Source organism: Pristis pectinata, chromosome 13 (genome assembly GCF_009764475.1).
Source record: "Pristis pectinata isolate sPriPec2 chromosome 13, sPriPec2.1.pri, whole genome shotgun sequence".
NCBI lineage: Eukaryota > Metazoa > Chordata > Chondrichthyes > Rhinopristiformes > Pristidae > Pristis > Pristis pectinata.
In genome coordinates this window covers 39,573,065-39,597,041 of record NC_067417.1, presented here as the reverse complement: position 1 = coordinate 39,597,041, position 23,977 = coordinate 39,573,065, and the positions used below count along the sequence as shown (strand labels likewise).

The window sequence follows — 23,977 nt, the reverse complement described above, 5'->3', positions numbered from 1 at the left end:
AAAAAAACACTTTCCACTAGTCTAACTGTGTGATGTTCAGCAATTTTTATCTCAAAGGCAAGTGGGTTGGGGAGAGGCAGTAGGAGTTGGTATATCAAGGATATGCAAATATGCCCTTCCAAAAGCAGTTAAATATAATTTTTTGTGCATGCCCCTGACTAATCTTTACTGTAGCTCTGAGCATTTCAACATGTTGACTTGGGCTATTACAAAGCTGGCAGCACTATGTGGAAAACTTTTTTTAAAGGCTGATCAATGTGACTAAACAATGTGGCAAGAAATGCATTTCAGTGCTGACTTATCTTTAAAAATATGGCAACATTTTCCCAGTTCAAGTAATATTCTGTTGGTGGGGGAAAGGCTGTACTCTTGGTAGTTCTGTTTTGGTTATTTTTCTCAAAATCTTCCCTTGGAAATTTCCCACTATTCTACTTCGTTCCAAGGTAGTTGGGATATTGTTTGGTTTCTTCCCTCCTTATGTCCAGGGAGCACACTGGATACATTGTAGCCTCTAACCTAGTTCCAAAGATGAGCTAACCAATCATCTGCCAGTGTTTTGAGGATAACATTTTGTATTAGATTTTGCTTCATAGATGTAACCTTCTAATATCAATCTCTTCTTGTTGGGTATAAGACATCCTTACAGTCCAAGAATGATTAAGCTTAATTTATTTTGTGTGTATTTTATTTATTTTCCTTCCCCATGTCTAAGTTATCAAATATATATTCAGCTGGAATTTAAAGACTCAGTTATCTTTCAAGTTTATATTTTCCTACAGGGAAAGGGAAGCCACTCTGGCATGGAATTGTAATCTGGCTGTGACCAAACAGTCAGTAACAAATATTGTATTTTGTTCATCTATATTATATTCCATCACAAGGAGAATGTTGTTCACCTCCAAGTACCATTCTCCCAGCACATTTCTCTTGGTCCTCTTTTTCTTCTTTGGCAGTCCCTGAAGATTGAAGGTGACTTGTTTCCACTACAGTTCTGTGGCTGATGAATCCTCTGAGGGGTTGGCAGACCTGCCACAGGTGGGGCAGGTGGTGTTTGATGGGCCGAGTGAGTTGGTTGTTTGGTAAATTGTCCACTTCTGTCCTTTGGTCCTGGTCTCCATATGCCCTTGTTGTATAGACAGAGGTGCCCAATGTCTTCACAGGTGATTCTTTTCCAGTTTGATCACCTCGGGCAAGGGATTTTTCCAAGGAGAATGTCCTCAAAGCATTTTCCCTTTCCTCCTAAAAATCTTTCTTGTGTCGGAATTTGGAGATGAGTGCTTATTTCAGGAATCTGGTGTTGAGCTGATTGAACGTGTCCAGAACCTCGATGCTGACAATGTAGGCTTGGGAGAGGATGCTGACACTTGTTTACCTAGTCTCCCCAAGAATTTGGAGGATTCCGTGGAGACAGCATTGGTGGTCCCATTCCAATGCTTTGTGGTGTCTAATGCCGGTTGTCCATGTCCCTAATGTGCACTGGAGGGTGAGGGTCACTGCTGTTTGGTAGATTTTAAGCTTGGTATTGGTTTCAGTTCTTGATCATTGTCTTTGAAGGCTAACCTTTACTGGGAAGTGGTTCTAAGATATGGAAAGTGAATGCCATTTGCCAGGACTTTTCTGTGGATCTTGATTGTTAGGATTGATGTCATGCAGCAGGCACAGCTTGGTAGAGAACCCTTGTCTTCTTAATATTTAGTGTAAAGGTGACCCTCTCCTATGCATCAGTAAAGGTTAACTTGTTTCAGAAGTGGAGATGAAGAAATGGGAAGCTTGTGGAGTTAAGCTGAGGTGTGATATTATGGAGAGGAAGATTAAGAGGGTCAGTGTAATGACAAAGCCTTGCTTGAGCCCTGTCTGTGCTAGGATCATTAAGAGAATGTTACTCACCCACAGGTGCCAATCTCTGGCTTGTTTTCACTGGTTCTAGTACGCTTAATGAAGACTGCTTGGAAACTGGTGGTCTGAGAGTCTCATGACGAAAAGGGTGGAAGTCATGGTACATAGGTTTTAAATGAATCACAGTGGCAACTTTCACAGCAAAAATATGGCTCTTGGTCTTATTATCTTATTATTAATAAAACCTGGGATTAATTATAAGACTCTAATACTTTAACTATCAACTGTGCTCTTACACAATTGAATCACTGACATGCTGTACACCAGCTCACTGTGGCAATGATTTTACATTTCCCTAATGCTCGACATTAATGGAAATATCAACTACCTCTGTCGTCATTTTGTTCTTAAAATTTACAGTGAATATGGTGTAATAAGGACCTACTTTACTATTCTTGTTACCTGGATTGCATCAACTGTATAGGAAGAAGAGTAGATCATTCAACCACTTGGGCCTCTTCCTCCAGAACATACTGACCTTCAGTTTATATTCCTGCTTTGGTTTAACATCCCAAGCAATCATATCTCACAAAAATCTATTCATCTGAGTTTATATATTTTCTGTGTTCTGTAATAAATGTACAATTTATTTGCATTGAGTTTTTACAACTGCATTGAGTTTTTTTAGGAAGCCCTATTTGATTCCCTGTAAATCCATCAAGAATTTTGTCTGAGTTTCCTTTAAAATTATTTTTGTAATTGTTAAGGAGTCTTTGGAAGATTATATACATGTATGTTTGCAGTACTGCACTGATTTGAAATTAATATATCAAATAACTAAAACTCGATGTGTGCATGAAACTGAAGGATTTCCCTTCTCAAAGGAGTTTAATCATTAGCTTTAAGTCAAAGTATTATGTTGTTTGTGATTTCCACTGCTCACCATGCTCTCACCCCGCTCATTCTTTCTGCAGAAAATTTTGACCATGGTTCCCACTGAAGAAGAGAAGCAGAAGATCCAAGAAGCTCAGTTGGCAAATCCTGATGTTCCCCTGGGTACAGCTGAGCAATTCCTCTTAACCTTGTCCTCCATCAATGGGATCAAGGCCAGGCTGCAGCTCTGGGCTTTTAAACTAGACTACGAGGTCATGGAAAAGGTGAAGCTTTGTCATACATAGTTAAGGAATACTACAGCTTTTAAAAGAACTGTAATGTCAACTAGATTTTCTGTCAGGTGTATTGAACCCTGTGTAATGTGGAACTGAAAATGATTTGCATTGAGAAGACTATAAATACACGTAGAGAGCTTCATAGATAAAGCAAGCAAAGTGAATTGTAATTCAAATTCCCTATTAAGTAATTAACAGCCATAATGGAAGTCCTAATGCTGGTACACTTTAGTTGATTTTGCAGATAATGGGCAATTTGTGTAATTCTAGATGTTTAACTGTGTATAATTTAACTTTACTTGTAGATTTAGAGCCACATTGAAATATTTGAATTGACAGGCATGTGGTAGTCAGCGATGCTTAAGTACTCTACAAAGTACATTTGGAACATGATGATCTTTCATCTGCACATTGGAAATGCAGCTTTACAGTCTGGGAAGGCAGGCTTTTAGTAGAAGAGAATAGTTCAAGAAGTTTGTGAATCTGTTCATTGCTATAGATTTATACTTACAGTCTGCACATTTAATACCTTAATGACTGATAGTATGTTTAAAATTACCTCTAAAGAGAAGGTTTGAATGGAAACTTCTAAAATGGGAGTGTTTTTTTTATCATAGGAAATAGCTGAACCATTGTTTGACTTGAAGCTTGGAATGGAGCAGCTTGCGAAGAATAAAACCTTTAAATCGCTTTTGGCAACTCTGCTTGCTATTGGAAATTTTCTGAATAACTCTAGTGTAAGAAATCATTCTATTCTCAAAACAATGGGATTGCAATCTGAAACCCCAAAAATTCCATGCTTGCAGTTTACATGTTCAATTTATGTTTCCCTCTAGGCCAAAGGATTTGAACTGAGTTATTTGGAGAAAGTGTCTGAAGTGAAAGATACTATCCAGAGGCAATCTTTGCTGTACCATACATGTAACCTGGTAGTGGAGAACTTCCCAGACACAACAGATGTATATTCAGAAATTGCAGCGATTGCAAGATCTGCCAAGGTAAGTAGCAAGAAGGGACATGCTGTGCTGAGGTTCAGTGCAGGATAACATGATCCACACAGGTTAGGTACTCCACGAGGCTTCGGACACTTTCCGTCATCAGTGACCTTTGTTCAATCTTAGAAGTACTGCATCTGCTGGACGGTGTGGTATTTGGTCAATGTCCAAATCATCCTTGTGGTTACGTATGAACTGTAAGCCCTACAATTAGTGATGTCCCTTCTCTTGGCCCCACGTCTGGAATTCCTTCCCCAATCCTTTGCTTATCGTCATCCTTCTCTCTCCTCCTTTGAAATGCAACATAAAATCCATCTCTGGACAAGTTACTTGTCCAGTGCAGTGTGAATTCTTTGTTTGTTACTTCCACTGCCTTGGATGTTTTACTACATTAATATATGTCAACACCATAAAAATTCAAGTTGATGCCACTGCACCCCAGCAGAGTTCGGTGCTAGTGCTGCAGTCAGTACCATTCTGGGACTGGCCCTTGCATTCACATGGTTTTCGCTTCCTATTCCAATTGTCAAACCAGGAAAGAAGCAGATACTCTGCCCTACCAAATGCAAGGGCTCTGACTGAACTGTAGTTTTCTGAAAATCAATAAATGTTTGTTGTTGAAGAACCATTTTAATTTAAACAGCTTGGTTATCACAATAACATAAACACCAGAGGATAACTTGCAATCAGAACATAGAACATATCTTTCCCAATGTAAGCAAATGAAATTGATCCTAAGTTAGATCATTTTGTATATTTTTGGTCCACAAGTATGTGATTAAAACTTTCTCAGTTTACTTTAATAACTGTAATGCCATGTCTTTCTGTTTACTGGGCTACATTTGTCGCCAGCTGCTGTAATTCTTGCACTGTGAATTTACATTCTATTTCTGCTCTGACCTGTGAGTGTTTATGCAATGCCAAGCTGTTCTTGGGCTGTTCTCATTATAGGGCCTCTGGTCTGCATTCACAGGTTGACTTTGACCAACTGGCAGAAAGTCTTGTTCAGCTGGAGAAGAAATGCAAAGCTTCGTGGGATCACTTGAAAGTTATAGCTAAACATGAAACAAAGCCTGTTTTAAAAAATAAGATGACAGAATTTCTAAAGGACAGCACAGAAAGGATTATAATCCTCAAAGTGGTACATCGTAGAATTATAAACAGGTCAGACTTCATTTTCAATGTTTTGCATGTATGCCAGCCTTTGTAAAACTCAAAGTATTTTGGTGAAGCTTCTATTCAAAATGAAGTTATGTGTAAGCCTTCAGTTGACCAACACTTGAGGATTTGTCCGCATTCTGTTTCCATTTGCTCTCTTTTTCTTTCCTTCTGCTGTGATGTGGATCTGAATGGCCTGGAATAGAGTAAATCATCCAACTTGATTTTCTCTGAGTGTGGTCCAACTCGGTATTCCCAACTTTGGTCCATATCCATTGAAGCTATTAACTAATGCAAACCTATTCGTCTCATTCCTGAAAATTCCAATACTGTGGCATCCTGGGGCCAAAGGTTCCATACTTCTTAACCTCTTTTTGTGTGAAAGATCCACTCTGATTTCAGCCTGCATCTGCCTTTGCGTGTCTCTCCCCCACCAGCCTTTGCCTCCTGCACTCAGTATCTCTGTCTGCCTCGCAATGCAGCTCTTCCCCTCCCTCCCTGTGGCTCCCTCTCCCACTGTCTGCATATCTCTCACCCTACTTAGTGCTCACTTGAGCACAAAACCATCATGTGCTGCAGTACATAGATAACTTGAGCATACAGCTCTTGAACAACTTTACGGCCCCAGTGTCTAGGTCATTCAGAGTTTTAGAAATACAAAGCTGCATACAAAGTGACTTCCTGGGAGTGTGTTCAAACCTTAACCTACTTAACCGTAAAGACAAGGATTCAATGTCTTTCTTGCTGATGTTTCTCAAAAAGCAGATGTTGTAAATCGAGTAAGAGAAAAGAGAGAAAAAGATTTCACTTTTTTCTGATCATGTTACAGTGGCCATTCTGCAGCCATTTAACCGCAAGTAACAGACAGAGTGAGTAGTTAAAGCATGAAGATCAGGGAAGTCTCTGGTGCATCTTAGTTAAAGTGTGTTATGGATAAAGCATTTCACAGTGCCTCTACTTCCTCAGGAGGCTAGAGAAATTTGGCATGTCACCGCCGACCCACACCAACTCTTATCGATGCACCATAGAAAGCATCCTATCCAGATGCATCGTGGCTTGGTATGGCCACCCACCCCGGACATTTTCTCTTCTTCCCCCCTCCCATCGGGCAGAAGATACAAGAGTCTGAAAGTACATACCACCAGACTCAAGGACAGCTTCTATCCTGCTGTTATAAGATTATTGAGTCGTCCCCTAGTACGATAAGGTGGACTCTTGACCTCGCAACCTACCTTATTGTCTACCTGCACTTTCTCTGTAACTGTAACACTTTATTCTGTGCTCTGTTATTGTTTTTACCTTGAATTGCCTCAATGCACTGTCGTAATGAAGTGATCTGTATGGACAGTATGCAAGACAAGTTTTTCACTGTACCTCGGTATATGTGACAATAATAAACCAATTTACCAGTTAGTGAAAGAAGCCCTGTCAAAGTTTCCATCCTTAAATTCACACTGAAACTGCCCCTTTGATGCTCCCAAGGTTGAAGACACTCTATTGAGGTTCATCATTTGGCTAAACTGCTGGGGAAGGACCAGCACTCAGGAAACAACTCCAGCAAAGAATTTGAGGGGAGAATATGGCTGAAGAGGAAAAAGAAACAATCAAACACAATAGCTTTGCAAGAAGCTAAGGATGTGGTCAGGATGGTATACATGCAGCAACCTGCAACCTTCTAGACTCAAGATAAAAGTTAGTCCACGACATCTGCCTTTTTAAGGCAATGCAAAATCTGTGGTAATGTGTGGAATCTCCTGCAGTGAGCCAGCTGGATCTGGGGAAGCAATAATATATTCTGAGATTGATACAGTTACATTCCTGTCCCCACTGAAAATTATTGCAGGAATAAGTAACTGAGCATTTCTGGAAGGGCTCAGGGTTTCTACGTCTTCCAGTTGCATTGAGAGGCTCATAGATGCATTCTTGCAGGCTGTTCCAGAGAGCAGTTGCTCACAGCTGGAAGGTCCAGGCCCACTAGTGGGAGGCAAAAATGACAAAACAAAGGTCATTTACCCAAATGTCTCCATGAAGTAGGGAAATTTGAATGCTTATTTTTTGTTATTTCATGATTAAATGGTCTGAAAATCACTTGCTTAAATGTAGCCTGGTCACACATGATAAAAGCCTCATCAATCCGCAATTAGTGAGGGTCCTGAATAAGTGTAGGCTAAGAAACTTGGTAAATTGATTTATTATTCTCACATGTACCAAGGTACAGTGAAAAACTTGTCTTGCATACTATCCATACAGATCATTTTATTACAACAGTGCATTGAGGTAGTACAAGGTAAAACAATAACAGAATGCAGAATATCACCTGCCAGCCTGTGCTCCTCCCCCTCCTCTGACCTTATTTTAGCTTCTGCCCTCTTCCTTTCCAGCCCTGATGAAGGGTCTCAATCCAAAACGTCGACTGTTTACTTCCCTCCATAGATGCTGCCTGACCTGCTGAGTTCCTCCAGCATTTTGTGTGTCGCTGCAGAATAAACTGTTACAGTTACAGATAAAGTGCAGTGCAGGTAGATAATAAGGTGCAAGACAATAATGAGGTAGATTGACAGATCAAGAGTTCATCTTTATCATTCTAGGGGACCATTCAGTAACCTTATAACAGCAGGGTAGAAGCTATCCTTGAGCTTGGTGGTACGTGCTTTCAGGCTTTTGTATCTTCTGCCTGATGGGAATGGGGAGAAGAGAGAATGTCCAGGGTTGGTGGGGTCTTTGATTACGTTGGCTGCCTTACCAAGGCAGTGAGAAGTATAGACAGAGTCCATGGAGGGGAGCCTGGTTTCTGTGATGTGCTGAGCTGTGTCCACAGCTCTCTGAAGTTTCTTGCGGTCACCGGCAGAGCAGTTGCCATATCAAATTGGTGAGGGACAAAGGGGACATGCCAAATTTCTTTAGTCTCCTGAGAAAGTAGAGGCGTGGTGAGCTTTCTTGGCCGTGGCATCTATGTGATTGGACCAGGACAAGCTATTGGTGATGTTCACTCCAAGAAACTTGAAGCTCTCAACCCCTTGACCTCAGCACTGTTGGTGAAACAGAAGCATGTTCACCGCGCCCTCTTCCTGAAGTCAATTACCAGCTCTTTTGTTTTGCTGACATTCAGGGAAAAGTTGTTGTCATGACATCATCTCACTAGGCTCTCTGTCTTCACCAGAGTTTCTAGTCTACATGATTCTACACAGTGGCACAGTTCTTTCAAAAAAGGTGTGCATTGCCCTGGAACTAAAGGTGGTGTGGACTGACTCTTCTTTTGACTCTGGGAAAATTATGGGTTGCTACATATGCACCATCTTGAACATATCCTTAATTTCTTGCAAAGTTATTGTGTTTGACATTTTTTTTCCTTTTCACTCATAATCTATACTCCTTTTCTGAAGTCCTCAGTTCTTTGCTGGGACTGGTTTTCCTCCAGTGGTTTAGCCAGATGATAAACCTCAGTTCAGAATATTCAACCCTGGGACATCATAGGTGCAGTTCCACTGCAAATTTAAGAATGGAAGTTTTGATGGAGCTTCCTTCAATTACTGTGAAATGCTTTATTATTTGTAGTGTCCATAACCTATTTTAATTCAGATCAGCTAAGTTTTCTAAAATCAGGACTAATTGGCAGCAAATACTTTGTCTGAAGTCACCATAAATGCCTGGTGGGTAATGGGAAACACCTTGCTTGCTTGAATTTGGGCCAGTGTACCAAGATCTTTAGTGTGCACCTGTCTTAACATGGGAACATTTGAAGCTGGAGAACAAGGCCTGAAATGCAGAGTATAGGATTCCATTAGCATCTATCATTTTGGTGAGCGCAACTGTTCTCTAAATTCCACCCAATGATTCAAAAAAGTGGTCAGAAATTACAAGTATGAAACAGACGAATTGGACAGTTCAGAGACTGTAGAATTGTTTAGAAATATTAACTATTAAACTATATGAAATACTGCTTATGAGAGATACATAACTATCTTAGGCCATTACAGATTGTGGAGCCGACATTTGTCAGCAGTTTATTGAACAAAATTGCTTGTGACCCTGCATTCATCCTCTTCTTGACTAGTCGTACCTTCACACCTGTCTGATGATCAGAAGCACAGACTTTTTGACTTTTGGTGCTCTCTGGTGGAGGAATAAGTGTTATTACTTATATCCCCAGCTACTGAAAGTAAAACCCACTCTGTTCCATTGTTCAGCAAGTGCCTTAGCTACAATTGAAAAGCAATGGTCATTTATCATCTGTAGACAAAAATTCCAAATAATTGTCACCATTTCTTGCAGGTTCCATTCTTTTCTTTTGTACCTCGGTCATCCTTCAAACTCTGCCCGGGAGCTGAAGATTACCAGGTTCTGTAAAATAATTAGTGAATTTGCACTAGAATATCGGACCACACGAGAACGGGTGCTGCAGCAGAAGCAGAAACGAGCTGCTTACCGGGAGAGGAACAAGACACGGGGCAAAATGATCACAGAGGTTTGTCTATTTAGAAGAATTAGCTTTCTATTTTCGGTATTACAATGCAGATCGATACCATTTTAATAAAACTCAGTAATGTTGCTTGCATTGAACTTTTATAGAGCTCGGATTTTCATCCATTGAACAAAAAATCTCATGTAGGGCATGTATTTAGTATTACTGGAGAAACAAAGGACTGCAGATGCTGGAATCTAGACGAAAAACACGATGATGCTAGAGGAACTCAGTAGGCCAGGCAGGCCGTTGCTTTTCTCCATGGATGTTGCCTGGCCTGCTGAGTTCCTCCAGCATCATCGTGTTTTTCACGTATTTAGTATGTTCGCCAATGAGATAGGGCAACAGGTTAACGGTGTAAAACAGAAACAGAAAATACTGCAAACTCTCAACAAGTCAAGCTACATTTCCGAAGGGAGGTCAGCGACCTGAAATGTTAATCCTTTCTTTCCACAGATGCTGCCTGACCTGCTGAGTAATTATAGCATTTTTTGTTTTTATTTCAGCTGCAGTTTTTTGGTTATCAGTTAATGGTGTGAATATTGGAAAGTGGCTTAGAATGAAAGTAAATTTCATCTTAAAGGAGCCAGTCTTTACACTGGAGAGGTTAGCCTCGATGTTCATCTGATGTTGGTTTTCAGCCTTATTTTCATTGGACCACCAGTCAATGTAATGGGTGGGGACAGCATTCTTCATTTACCAGAAGCTCACCAGGGCATGCTATGTCAATGCTGCACCAGTGCAGATCAGAGGCTAGGTTTTCTCTTCTGAGTTGCTTACCATTTGACTCTCCAAAGACTTCACATTCTCCCTAAGGCTCAAATCATAAATGTCATGGAATGCATGCCATTTGCCTGGATGAGTGTAGCTGTAACAGTTTTTGAGGAGCTCGGAATCATACAAGATGAAACAATCCAACTGATTAACACCTTATCCTACAGCTCAAACATGTAACCCAACATCACCATATTCTCACTTTAAAGTGAACCGTCAACTCGACCTCAGCAACCTGCCACACTTCATCTCACCTAACTAAAGGAAAAGGGAAGATTGAGGGATAGCTAAGTCTAGATTCTTTTCACTTTTTGGTCAGGTTTCCAAAACAACACACATTTAGGTGCATGGACATAATGGGCCAAACGGTCACCTGGTGCTGTGCAGTTTTGCAATTGTACAAAATCTTTGTCAAAACATCCCTAAGTGCTTCATGCTAGAATTTTTGAACAGAAACTGTCACGACACTATGCAAGATGTTAAGCCAGATGACCAAAAATGTGATGAAAGAGCTGGGTTTGAAAGTAAACCTTAAAGAGGAAGGAATGAACTGGAGAGGGGTGGCACAGTGACACAGCTGGCGGAGCCATCATACAGGAGGTTCCTCCAACATCATAGTGTTTTCCATCGAGATTCCAGCATCTGCAGTCCTTTGTTTCTCTGGTGGAGCTATCACCTCACAGCTTCAGCAATCCAGCTTCAATCCTGAATCTCTAGTACTGTCCGTGTAGAGTTTGCATGTTCTTACTGAGACCGCATGCACTTCCTCTGGATGCTGCAGTTTCCTCCCACATCCCAAAGATGTGTGGTTTGGTACATTAATTGGCTGCTGCAACTTGCCCCTATTAAGTAAATGAGTAATAGAATCTAGGAGAGTTAATGGAAATGAGAAGAGAATAAAATGGGATTAGTATAAACAGGTGTTTGATGGTGAGCTAGATTTGGTTGGCTGAAGGGCCTGTTTCTGTGTTGTATGGCTTTGAGTCTAGGTTTCAGTGTGCAAGATCAGAGTTCTGTCAGCAATGGAAGGTACATGGCTGCAGTCTGAGAATATAATGAGAAGTGCAGAGAGGAATTTGACACTTGTATGGATTACCGCAATCCCAGAGGGAGTTTTTACAGTCTTTATGTTCACGTGAGACAATCGGCCAGTCTTCTGCCCAGCCCCATAAAAAGCTGGTCACCATCTAGAACTGTGTGAAGTTGGGCTTTTATCTGAAATGGTGTCCTTAGTTGCTCTGAGTGAGGGAGTTGGTTCTGGATCGGTCAAGACTCACTGAAGGGACAAAATGCATATTCTAGCTGGAAAGTTTCTCAGAGACTCCAAGTTAGTTTTTCCCTACATAGAAATTCTTTGGTTTCTGGGTGTTTTCAGATCAAGTAATGAGGTATGAACTGAAGCAGTGGTAAAATCTTCTCTGCTTTGCCATGGAAAGGTGAAGGCAGAAATGCAAGAGATTGCATATATAAATGCAGACAGACAGAATTTGGATTTGGAATGTAAATCTGGTACCAATCATTTTGTGACAAGATATGCAAACTTTGAACTTGAAGTAGATTTTCATAGCTTGAGTTTGATTTAGTTTTGGCCCAACTAAATTAAGAATAGCAACATACTATCTGTTCCCATCCATTGCACATGTATGGAAGGTTTAGCATTGAAAGGATCACAAGGAAATTTTTCTACCTTGCAAAAGTTAATTTAGTTACCAGTGACTGGAATTAATTGAACTAGTGTAGTGGAAATGCCAACAAGTGTGCTATTGAAGTTTCATGACTTAACAGCAATTGAAAGGAGTGAATGTACAATGTGGGAGGTTGACCCACACAGGTGTTCTGTTTCCAAGGGCTTTGGCCCCCTGCTCTGTATGAGGTCATCTTTTGAAATCCCTAAGTACCACTGCCATTCTGGATGGGCACTGGGGAGGTCTATATAGTAGCCTGGCACTGTAGATCAAAGTGACTTTCTAAGTGGTGAATTATGGGCTTGTATTTCCTCCCTTGAGGACTTGAATATATATTCAAGTGGCCAGAGCTACCTTATCAGATTTCAATGTTTTGGTAACTGAAAACTGAGTAAAAGACATGTTACTGCCATAGAAGGTTGCAATAATTACAAATTCTCTGATACAAGTATGGTCTGCAGTCCTGAGATGGGATTCTAAGCTTGCTTTCGTCCCCAGCACCTCCCACTCATTCCCTCACCAAGCCATACCATGAAAACCAAAACTGATCTCCTAAGGTGTGAATTTTCTTTTGCTGTGGATCTTTGCTGTGAGTCTGAAGATTTCTTTGTAAAAATATCAAGGACAAGCAAAGGAAACAAAAGGAAAACTTCTGGAAACTCAAGCAAAGTTACCTATTACTATGTAAAATAAAAACAAGAGATCAGAGAAAATTAGTTTCAGATAAGGGTCTATACTTCGTGCCAAATCTTCTGCAGAAATTAAAACTAATTTTGTAATTTAAACCAACGATGAGGAAGTCATTAAGTTACTTTGCTATTACATCCTAGTTGACTGGATTGAGGGTATCTGTAAGGCCATCTAAATAAAACAGTGGGTGTGCAAAATGTCATTTATCATATTTACTTCTTATATCTGCTTCAGCTAATATTTTTTCAATGAAACTGTTTTTTGCTTTCCAAAACGTATTGGCACAGCTTACAATATCAAGAACTGAAAACACACTTCAAGTTTAATTTCAGCAAGTGACAACAATAGTCAAGCTACTGCATCATTTACAATGTTACATAAGCAGTGTCACTGTTGTAGGCTGCCCCGCATGCTCTGAAGTGGAGTGGAAAAGAATCATTATTTCTAAATCACTGGAGACATTTGACTTGCCCTAAGGTAGCTTTTTGACCTCGCATGAAATTATCACATATCATTAGCGAATTCCTGATCTGTCTCTCCCACCATTATTGCTGTGGTCCCTGCTTCCCTGAGTTTTCATATTCTTCCCAAGCTTAATATATCCTGTCCTACATCAATACTGATGAAATCAAGAATATGAACATTTTTCTCTAAGTCATTGAATAATCATCTCCTCTCTTTTCTTTAATCAACAAGTTTTGAAGATTCAAGTTTGGAATCATCTGCTTTCTTTTCTATTGGTTTGAGTTTGTAAACCAACTTTTGAAAGTAGCTCATTTCAAATTTGTTGCTATTGGAATGAACAATCTGGCCATTTAGATTTCCAGTATGCACATTCTTACCATCTGCCAGTCTATTAACTAACATTTGAGCTTTGGAAGCCATTTGTTGGAAGAAGACAGGTTGTACACAAGGTGGATTTCTATTTTGTCAAAGCTGAAGACAAGGAAGACTGACAAATTTTTGTTTTATCCCAGAATTGGTTGTGGTTTTGATGAAAGATAGTTATTCACACACGTACTGTCAAAATTCGTACTTTGCTCTTTTTAACTCCATCCTTTCGTTTACATTTACAAAAAATATAGAACTTAAAAATTATTTTCATTGATTATATAAACCCAGGTCCTTCTCCAGCCTGTCAACCCACATTGAAAGAATTTGCACCCAGGCATGCTCCACACCAATGAACTGCAATGGAAGCAAGTTATCTTCGATCTTGAGGGATGCCTCAGAAGACGAGGATGAATTCTTGTGCTGTTAGATATGAGAAAACTGCATTAGCACTTAACAGAATGAGGAAAGTTCCGACACCATGTGGTGACCCTCATCAATTTATAAATACATTGTTGTTAACAAGTATCAGCCATTGTTTGAGGGAACAGTACAATCCAGAAAACAAAATGGGCTATAAACCAAAGTTCAGTGGGTTGCAAAATGAGGCAGACAAAGAGACCAGCAGTTTGTTTAATTATTTGAGAGATTTTTCCTCCCCAGTTGAGGAAGAGCATCCTGTTAGAACCTTCCTTGGAGCTTTGGCCCCATAACCAGGTTGGCAAACTGACACCCAAATTGAACCTGTTTAGGAGGTACTTATATTTTCCCACAATTGTAAAGTCAGGCTCTACATTATCACACTCCAACACTCAGAGGGAAAAGAAAATGATTCTGACATTACAGCTCACATGTAGTCTAAAATGAGCTTGCCATTAACAACTGTAATTTTGTACCAGAATAATTAAGTCAGAACTACAGGGCCTCTGGTGATTTGTTTTGGTCAAGGTGGCAGGAACAGGATCTGAACTTTCCCTGCAGCACACAAGGGATTTCTGGCTATACAACTCAAGTGTACATGCCATGTCTGATTTTTTTTATAAATTAGACGCTAAATAGCAAAATCTCCCTGATATAAGCCAGGCTATTCTAGTGAGGTCAATATGACCCAAATATAGTGCTTCTATTTGTTTGTTTTACAAAACCAAATGGGCGAGTATAGTTCACTGCAGAGTTAGTTTTGAGCAACTTTAACCTTTTGATTTGATTCAGTTATTTAAATGTATTTTACTGCAGTATACTTGGTCTTTAACCACATTAAATGTGTACCTTTCTTCCTGACTGAGAACGTATGTAAGGGATTAAATGGAGTCCAGCCTCATAGTGGAAACTGGGTCCACAAGAAACGCATGTCTGATAAAGGCCAACTCACTTCTGCAAATGTTGATGACTAATTCTGCAGTGGTCATAATTTACCTTTATAATTGATGGATTATTTCAATCTTCCTTCATCCACGCAACAATTAGTAAAATGCAAGCTGTGAAATCAAGGGAGCATTGCCATCCAATTAAAACTGTGTTGGTGGCATTTCACTGTAAAGTTATTGATATGTGCAGGGAGTGGCACAGTCTTATTATTTATTTATTTGTTTAAAACAAACTAATAACATCATTAATTAAACACTGACGTGTGGATGTTGACCTATAATGAGGAAAAAGACCAGGAAGGAATACATTTTCATTTTTAGTGCTCAGAAAGCAGATAAAGATGAGGGAGGTAATATGATCCATTTTTGCACTTCTACCCAGAAAGTTTCTTATTTGTCCCTATAAGAAGAGGAGGAAGAATCCCCAGGTTTGGAAGAATCTCCAGGTTTTTATCCCTGTACATTTCTTAACTAGTTTACACATGTAAGTGTTCATGTTGCATACACTGCAAGGAAAATCTTAATCTTCTGTTTCCCTTTCGAAAGTTTGAACAGGTGTTTCCTTGTCCAGTTCCCATTGTTTAATTTAAAATAATGATCCACTTTAATTTTTTCATGATCATTAAATATCTGTTTTTGAGATGAAAAATTGCAGGTGTTTTTGTTTAGCTTTATGCCTCCACCATATAATCATCCTCCACTGCAATGGGTCCAAGACTTGTGCTTTCTTCGTGTCTTGACAGCCAGATCAGAACAAAAGAAGTGTGACCAGAGCACCATGGTTGATCATTATCTCCTCTGACTTACTTTCTGATATGCAGTTAGCAATTCTGTTGGCTTTGCCAAACACTGGTTTGCATTGGTTGAACGTGCTGAATGTCGAGTGTTTCCTTCAAAAAGCAAATGTAAAGCTGATTAAAGGAAGCCACAGAGATGTTGGACAGAATGTCAGTATATTTATGGACATGTCTGAACTCAGAGTGAATCTTTATACAAGTTACCTGTTTAAAATGAGTGAAAATACGCTTGCATATTAAATCCACTTAAAGCCAGGTCATCTCAGTCTTCAATTTTTAAAAAAATGTTTATACCATGTTTATATTGCATCTTTTTTTGCCATTTGTTTATTAATTTTCTTTATGCACCAATGCACTAAGGAGAGTCCAAACCATTTTGGTCTTGATAATTATGGAAAAACACACATTTGTGTTGAAACTCAGTATTTCAGTCGAGGTGAAACTTTTTTTTTGCAAACTGTTGCAGACGGCAAAATTCTCCACTGCGGCCGGCAGTACTGAGAGCACCCAAGCACCTGACGTGTCTGATCACCAGCCACAGGCAGATGAAGCACACGAAAACATGAAAAATGTTTTGACCACACCCGAGCCACAGACTCGAAGGAGCAAAAGCAACAGATGTGAGCAGTTTTTCTTCCTTTTCTTTGGGAGGAGTCCACTCGTTTTGTAGTGTTATGTATGTGTCTAGCATTTTAGCATTTAGTACTAAATAAATCTAATACAGCCAGGCTTGGGTGAAATTCTCTCAACTTTCTGTATGACCACTTTTATCAGGGTTTATTTCGTGTCTTGGTGCAGTTCAATTGCATCTCATTGGGTTTTAAGTGCTGATATAGCTTAAAATTCTATCGTCTTTACAACTGTAGGATTTAGTACTGCAATATACAAGCTACCAGACCATTTCCCTCCGACCTCTGTTTTTCCCTTTCTCCACCTCCTAGTATTGGTTCTGGCTGAGATAACAATCTATAGCACATCCAGTTTAATGCATCAGATGCACCGTAGAAAGCATCCTATCTAGACATATCACAGCCTGGTAAGGCAACTGCTCTGCCCAAGACTTCAAGAAATTGCAGAGAGTTGCGAATGCAGCCCAGTCCATTGACTTTGTCTATGCCTCCTGCTGCCTCAGTAAAGCAGCCAATATAATCAAGGACCCATCCCAGCCCGGTCATTCTCCCTTCTCCCTTCTCCCTTCTCCCTCCTGGCCGACAATACAAAAGCTTGAAAGCACGTACCATCAGGCTCAAGGATAGTTTCTATCCCGCTGTTATTAGACTCTTGAATGGACCTCTCATACGCTAAAGATGAACTTTTGATCTCCTAATCTACCTCGATGTGGTCCTTGCACTTTATTTGTTTTCCTGCAGTGCACTTTCTCTGTAGCTGCAACACTATATTCTGCATTTCTGTTTTCTTTTTACTTCCTTGTTGTACTTGCATATGGCATTGCCTGCCTGGATGGCATGCAGACAAAAGCCTTTCCTGTATCTCAGTACATGTGACAGTAATAAACCAATACCAATTCCCCATTTTTTCAGTTTCATTTCAAGGTGGTGAGGTTGCCTTTTAATCAAACCAGATCATGCTATCACTTGACATTCACCAAAATGTTATACCTCTTGGACAGTGATCCGGAGCAAAAACCTTTGCTACTTATTTTCTTCCTTTGCCTTTACAGAGGGGCTCTGTGGCCAGTGGGAGCTCCAGTGCCTCAGACTTGCTAATCCTAAACAGAATGCCCATGAAAGATTAATGCAACTTGTTTAGAATCAGTTCAATACCAGATAGTGCACCATGAGCCAGCGGAGTGGGGTGTGGGCAAGGTATTTTCTGATCAGATTTGGGGAAAAAAATCAAGTCAATTATTCTATGGATTACCATCCTATGTCTGTGCAATGTAAAGAGATGGTGTGTGTTGAATTAACAGTATCACTTAAAAAATCCACAGATAAAATTCAAGTAACCTTTATCACTGATTGCATAGGGCTGAGAATCTAGCCTCCGTGTTTATGGATACAATATGACATGTAAACACAATGATTCAGAACATTTCCAGATCAGCTGGTGTGCTTTGCCACCTTTGATCACTGGAAGTATCTGCATTTCCAGTCTGGAAGCTGTTTTTGAGTATTAATTAGGTTTTTTGCCCCCTCTTGACTCTTATAGCTGTTGGAAGACTCAGCCCACCAAATCTCTCCACCCCTAAAGATGAAGCAGCAAGTCCAGCTGATGATGCTACTGATGAAATCATGGACCTCCTGGTAAAATCTGTCACACAGAATCCTGATCAGAGGCCATCTACTCCCAAGGAACGCAAAAGATCAAGAGCAAACAGGAAATCCTGTAAGTATATTTGGGGAAGGAGTGGTGGTGATGGCGAGGAAGGGAAGAGATATTGTATTTCCCAGGGCTTATAAGGCTGGGAGAGGAAACAGGTGTATGTAATCGTCTTGTAGTAATGGTAACACATCTTTGGTAATCATACTCAAATCCGCAAAATATGAAATTGTTTTTGAAATGTCCCATTACGATTCATTTAATTCCACATGCAAGACATTTCTGCTGTCATCAACATCAGACCCCCTTCAATTTATTGGCTATCCAATTATTTCTTGTAGCTTCATAGAGAGATACAGCATGAAAACAGGCCCTTCAGCCTATTAAGTCCAATGATCAAGTACCTGTTTTTACACTAACCTTACCCTAACCCATTTTATTCTCATCACATTCCCATCAACTCCCCCTCTCTGCCCCCCTACCTAGACGCTACCACTCACCTCCCACTGGAGGCAGTTTACAGTGGCTAATTAACCGACCAACCCCTGTGTTTGTGTGATATTGGAAGAAACTAGAGCACCCAGAGGAAACCCACGTGGTCACAAGAAGAACATTCAAACTCCACAAAGACAGCACAAGAGGTCACAATTAAACCCAGGTTGCTGGAGCTGTAAGGAAGCAGCTCTACAAGTTGCACCACTCTGCCACCCTTAAAATGTTCCAATCAAACCCCCTCCGACCCTTCTAATCTCCAGTGGATATAAGCCTAGCCTGTCCAATCTTTCCTCATAAGATGTATGAAAGTGGAATACATAGAACAGTACAGAATAGGGAGAGGCCCTTCAGCCCATGATGTTATGCCGAACTAATTAACTTAGTAATTAAAAGCCTATTAAACTAATCCCTTCTCCAGACACAGGTTCATATCCCTCCATTCTCTGCATATTCATGTGCCTGTCTAAGGTTTCTTAAACGCCTCTATCATATTTGCTCCACTACCACCCCTGGCAGCACAGCTGTCTACTCTATCTATGCCCCTCATAATCTTATTAACTTCCATCAGATCTCCCCTCAGCCTCTCCCGCTCCAGATAAAACAACCCAAGTTTGTCCAACCTCTCCTCATAGGACATGCCGTCTAATCCAGGCAGCATCCTAGTAAACCTCTCCTGCACCCTCTCCAACGCCTCCACATTCTTCCTATAATGGGGCGACCAGAATTGAATGCAATACTCCAGATGCTGCCTAACTAGAGTTTTATGAAGCTGCAACATAGCTTCCTGACTCTTGAACTCAATGCCTCATCTTATTAAAGCAAGCATGCTATACTACTTCCTTACTACCCTATCAAGGTGTGCAGCCACTTTCACAGAGCTATGGACTTGGACCCCAAGATTCCTCTATACATCAATACTGTTAGGGCTTCACAGTGTACTGTCCCTTTACATTTGATCTCCCAAAGTGCAACACCTCACACTTGTCAGGATTAAACTCCATTTGACATTTTTCCGCCTAGATCTGCAATTGATCTATATCCTGTTTTATCCTCTGGCAATCTTCTCCCTTCACTTTCTTTGCTCATTTTAGGAAAGGGTAAATCCTTTTCACTTACACATGTGAGTTGCCATATGTAGCTTCAGAACTCAACTGTTGAGATATTACACTGTCCGAGTATCTGACCCAGTGAGCCATTTTATGTCTGTGGGGTGTTATGTTATTCATATTACTATTATTCCTCAGGACATACGAAGCAGTCACAAAGTACTATGGAAAGTCTCACAGCATGCAGTAACGAGCTACCACCTTTGTGTTGCTTTTTATGATAGAAAATTATTTATTCACTTAAATGAATGACCTTTTTGGAACTTACCTCAGTTTTATGGCTGCAACATGCTGACTTTTATTGTGCAAAAAAATCAATTACATTGTAATAATGACATAGTTTTCTATAAAAGATCATGTCATAGTAAGAACTGTTGGAGCAAGCTAATTAATTATCAGATTGAAATTCAACTGAAATCGATTAACGCACTAACACCGTTACTGGAAAGAAAGTAGGTCAATCATTGACCTTGAGGCCGACGGTTATATGGAATTTACTACTCCCTAATTGACCGATACAATCCCACCAAAGAACATAAACAAATAAGTTGTGCTTGCATGGTGCCTTCAACACAATAAAACATCCCAAGGTGCTTCACTAGCACATTACCCAACAAAATTTCATACCCAGCCACATAAGATGATGATAGGACAATTGATCAAAGTGGTATGCTTTCTGGAGCACCTTAATGAAGGAGAGGCTGGAGCTACTTTGGACAGGGAATCCAGAGCTAGTACATAGCCATCGGTGGAAGAGCAATGAAATTCAGAGGTACATCAGAGGCCAGAATTATAGGAGAGGAAAGCTCTTGAGGTTCAGAGGACTGGAGTACCTTACAAAGCAAGGGAGAGATGGATTTGAAAACAAAGAAGAAATTGTTAAAATTGAGATGTTGTCAGACAAGGAGTCAATCTAAGCTAGCAAGCATTGACAGATGAACGGGACCTGTTGTAATTTAACGTATGGGTAACAGTTCTATAACAATTTACAGTAGGTGCAAGTAGGAGGTCAGCTTGAAGAACATGGTATAGTTGGGTCTAGTGGTAACAAAGCAAGTGCAGGTGATGATGTTGTCAGAGGTGGGAGGTGCCTGAAGAGGAAATAGAATTGAAGGTTCATTTCACGTTGAAAAGGGCACTAAAATTGTTAATAGTTCAGCTTCAGACAGTAACTAGGAAACGAGATGAAATCAGTAAATAAAGTCAAATTTCTTCTCTATCTTCTCATTATACATAAGGTCATGTCCAGTTTTCAGCTGAAGCTCATAAGGGTCTTGCTCATATACTACATGCCTGTTTTTTTAATATCTTAAATAGCTCGAGCATTAGGAGGTAAATGTTATCTTCCAATGGTGAATAGTCAGCTCTGAGGATGGAACATTTTCTCTAGTTTTGTCCAAGGTACTAATGTGAATGATTATATGTTCCACAAGAATCATGGTTGCCACTTCTGTTCTGTACTGGCAGTGTCCCCCATTTGGAACTGGACCGAGGTTCTGACCTGTTGCAGCTAAGCTCAGGTAACCAATGTAATGGGCAGAAGTGTTTGACTTATCTGTACTAATATCAATCGCTCTTTCTTTGCAGTGCGAAGAACCCTGAAGAGTGGCTTGACCCCTGATGTAGTCCAAGCATTGGGTTTGTCTAAAGCACCAGAAGTAGAAGTATAAAACGACTTGAATACAGATGAAACACAATTTGGTGCCTTAGCATTCAGACATCTAAGCTAACTGTGCAAAATATACAGAAAACATGTTTGTATTGCTCAGATTTGTGGCAAGCTCTAGAACTTTACAAATACCCTTAATTGTTATGGGCCTGGGCCTTATCTTCACATATTGTTGGATGGAATCCTGTATTGAACATAAATCATTTGCATAGGGTTCACTAAAGTTGATAGTCCAACTCATTCTAGGTAATGGCTTTGGAGGGCAAATAGAAGTTCAACCAAAGCGGTCATAAATGTCCCTTCTCCAGTTGAGCTCCAGAAGATATTTTCTGCCTAGATTATAAGCATTCAATCAAAAGCCTGCATTTATATTCTTCCCCAAAAATCTTTATCCAGTACTTTCTTGAAGGCAGTGATTCTTGCTGGGGTCCAATCCTCTGGGTATTGTTCGCCTTCCAGCTTACATGTGTGAGCTTGGATAGTAGTGGTAGCAAGCAATTAGGAGATGAAGGGCATCCCAACTCAACCTGATCCTGTCCCCAACCAACGTGCACCTATGCACTTCCAGAGGAAACTCAATACAAGGGAATCTTTCATGCAAGCACTGGCTTATCAACACAAGACATTAAGAGCCCACCCTTCTGCAGTAATTAACAAACTGACTGTGGACCAGGGATTGAATTTGCGGCCTCCTAGGTATATATGGCTCGCCCACATGTGTTTTAACTCTTTGAGCCAACGGGGTTTGCCACTAAACTTTAAATACTATGGAGATTTTATTAGCTTTGGGTTAAATAGAACATTTATGTCTATAACCATATGTTTTAAATTTGTAAAATTGCTGGTTTTTAACCATGTTGTAAAAATATTTTGAACTGACAGGGTGGAGAATTGAAGTGAATAATAATGAATTACTACATTGTAGTTTAAAAAAAAAGGATAAAGTCTTGTTCAGTTGTTAAGATAACAATAAAAGTGTATTTGGAGTTGTCTTTATGTAGCATGATAAAAATCTGTTAGCAGATATGCACAGAGCATACTCTGTGTTATCCATATTATGGATATAAATTTGCACTTGGATGTCACCTTTATCTTTTGGCAGTATTAAGATCACACTTTAAAAACCACTAATTGACAGCTCAATAAATATATTAGTAGCAGGATAATCCTGACTGCAGTGTATAATGCTCCAAATGCACCTTCCCTGAGTGTTTTGCAAGCTGACTTAAGCAAATATGCAGATTTAAGCAATATACTCGCTGTTACAAATGCATACCATTCTAATTTTTTTTAGTAAAAAAAAGGTCAACGGTCCATTAGGATTGTGTGATGTATTTTGATAAACTTTATTTTTATCTATGAAATATTGTTTTTGAATGTTTGTATAAGTATTATTGGAGCAATTAAATGTTTCACATTTTTCTCGTGATGCTTTGCTTTTTACTTTCTAGGCTCAAAGGTGATGAAAGTCACGTTTCTTTCTGTTATCTTTGCCTACTGCTAATGCAATGTGTGCAAGTCTTTGAAGTATGGGGACTCCCAGGTTACAGAAGACCTGACTTATGGGAATCTAATGCCAACATTCCCATAAATTTTTAAAGAATTTTCCAAGATAGGGAAGTTAGTTACAGAAATACAAATACCTTCTAGAGTTATGGAATAGGGGTAGCAGCTAATTAATTCAAAAGACAACTGGTCTTTCAAAAAACGGTTTACATGTAACCTTCCCTGCAGTAATTGGACACCATTGTCTTTAAGAATGCACTTAAGAGACTTGCTTTGGAAACTGACAAAGCAATGTCTTCTATTGATACTTGTAAAATACTTTATCAAACAATAGACAGGAAAGGTTCAGAGGGATATGGGCCAAAGGCGGGCAAATGGGACTAGCTCAATTAGGCGACTTGGTCAGCATGGATGAGCTGGGCCAAAGGGCCTGTTTCCATGCTGAATGACTCTATGACTCTAATGTAACATCCACTGATACTTTAAGGCCATTGAAACTAGCCATTGGATTGGGACATTCTGATTCTGTACCATTGTAACGATGTAGGGGAAGACGATAATAAATGTTCAGGTTAATTGACCCTCATTAAAATTGTTCATTTCTGACCCATGGAAAAATTGTTTTATGGACGGTTCTGAGGAATGGAACCCTTATGTCACCCAGGGACTGCCTGTACAGGGATTCAGTTTATTTGGAGAATTAGAAGACCTTTTGAGCTCATTACAAAATCTTTTCAAGTGTTTTCAGGAACATGCACACAACTTAAAATTTGTTGTCTTGGGGGGTGTGGGTGGTTGGTGGTGGTGATGGCACCTGTCATTAATCTTATTTGATTAATGCATGTGCACTTATCCATAAACCTTATCTTTCTTTTCAGACAATGATTTGAGGGCAAGGGCTGAGCCCCCGTTTGGCCATGGCATTGTTCACACCCCTGAGTCTTGGTCATTTTCTTTTCTCCACACACAGTGTGTGGAGCCTGTGGTAAAGTGTCCTCTAACAATACCAGCAAACACGTTTTCCCTCTTTTCAAGTAGGAGAATACCACACATTAACTCCAAGCTGCTTCTTCACAGTTTGGTGAAGTCAGTACAAACCAAGCCCCACTGTACAGCTTTAAGCGGTGTGCTTTAACTTGGGCTGGGTGGCAATGCGG

At 40.0% G+C, this 23,977-nt stretch overlaps 1 protein-coding gene across 4 annotated transcripts in view; it reads left to right on the top strand.

Annotated features, from left to right (window-relative positions):
• fhod1 (formin homology 2 domain containing 1) overlaps positions 1 to 22,743 on the top strand; it is a 240,770-nt gene extending 218,027 nt beyond the window's left edge. For all 4 annotated transcript variants that reach the window (XM_052028120.1, XM_052028119.1, XM_052028118.1 and 1 more), the window contains 8 exons: positions 2,811 to 2,993; positions 3,623 to 3,742; positions 3,842 to 4,003; positions 4,974 to 5,164; positions 9,431 to 9,623; positions 16,231 to 16,384; positions 17,934 to 18,110; positions 21,233 to 22,743. In XM_052028120.1, the coding sequence (XP_051884080.1) occupies positions 2,811 to 2,993; positions 3,623 to 3,742; positions 3,842 to 4,003; positions 4,974 to 5,164; positions 9,431 to 9,623; positions 16,231 to 16,384; positions 17,934 to 18,110; positions 21,233 to 21,315 (1,263 nt within the window). In that variant the 3' untranslated portion in view covers positions 21,316 to 22,743. The remainder of the gene's footprint in view (positions 1 to 2,810; positions 2,994 to 3,622; positions 3,743 to 3,841; positions 4,004 to 4,973; positions 5,165 to 9,430; positions 9,624 to 16,230; positions 16,385 to 17,933; positions 18,111 to 21,232) is intronic.
• The last annotated feature ends 1,234 nt before the right edge of the window (positions 22,744 to 23,977 follow it).